This window comes from Myotis brandtii, unplaced genomic scaffold (assembly GCF_000412655.1).
Source record: "Myotis brandtii unplaced genomic scaffold, ASM41265v1 scaffold1063, whole genome shotgun sequence".
Taxonomy (NCBI): domain Eukaryota; kingdom Metazoa; phylum Chordata; class Mammalia; order Chiroptera; family Vespertilionidae; genus Myotis; species Myotis brandtii.
In genome coordinates, this window is record NW_005353597.1 from 193410 (window position 1) to 193827 (window position 418).

The 418-nt window shown below is 68.9% G+C and overlaps 1 protein-coding gene across 1 annotated transcript in view; it reads right to left on the bottom strand.

The window, feature by feature from the left end:
- Nucleotides 1-414, bottom strand: part of THBD (thrombomodulin) — a gene marked incomplete at its 5' end in the record, with an annotated part of 3547 nt that extends 3133 nt beyond the window's left edge. The window contains 2 exon segments of the mRNA XM_005857012.2: nucleotides 3-159; nucleotides 161-414. Of these exon segments, the coding sequence (XP_005857074.1) occupies nucleotides 3-159; nucleotides 161-414 (411 nt within the window).
- Between the last annotated feature and the right edge of the window lie 4 nt (nucleotides 415-418).

Sequence of the window (418 nt, forward strand, 5' to 3'; positions counted from 1 at the left end):
AACGGGGTGCTGTAGTTGACTGAGATGCTGGCGGTCGCCGGGGCACCGGACCGCACCGCGAGAGGCTTGCAGTAGGCTGGGAAGTGGAACTCGCAGAGGAAGCCATCGGCCTCGGTGGCGCACTGCTGCTCCTCCCACGACGGCTCACCTGATGCGGGGACCCCGGTGACCCGGATCGCTGCAGCCTGGCGGGTGCTTCAGGCCAATCCAGAGGCGCGGGCTCTCGCCCCCGCCGCCGCCGCTCAATAGAAGGGAGATGACATCAGCGGCCACCGAGGAGCGCACGGTCATCAGGTGGCCCCGCAGGCGCTCGCAGACCTGGCTGGCGGCGAGGAAGGTGGCAGGGCCCCGGAAGAGCGCAAAACAGTCTTGTTCGATGCACTGGCTTCCTTGGGGCTGGGGCTCGGGGAGAGCCGGG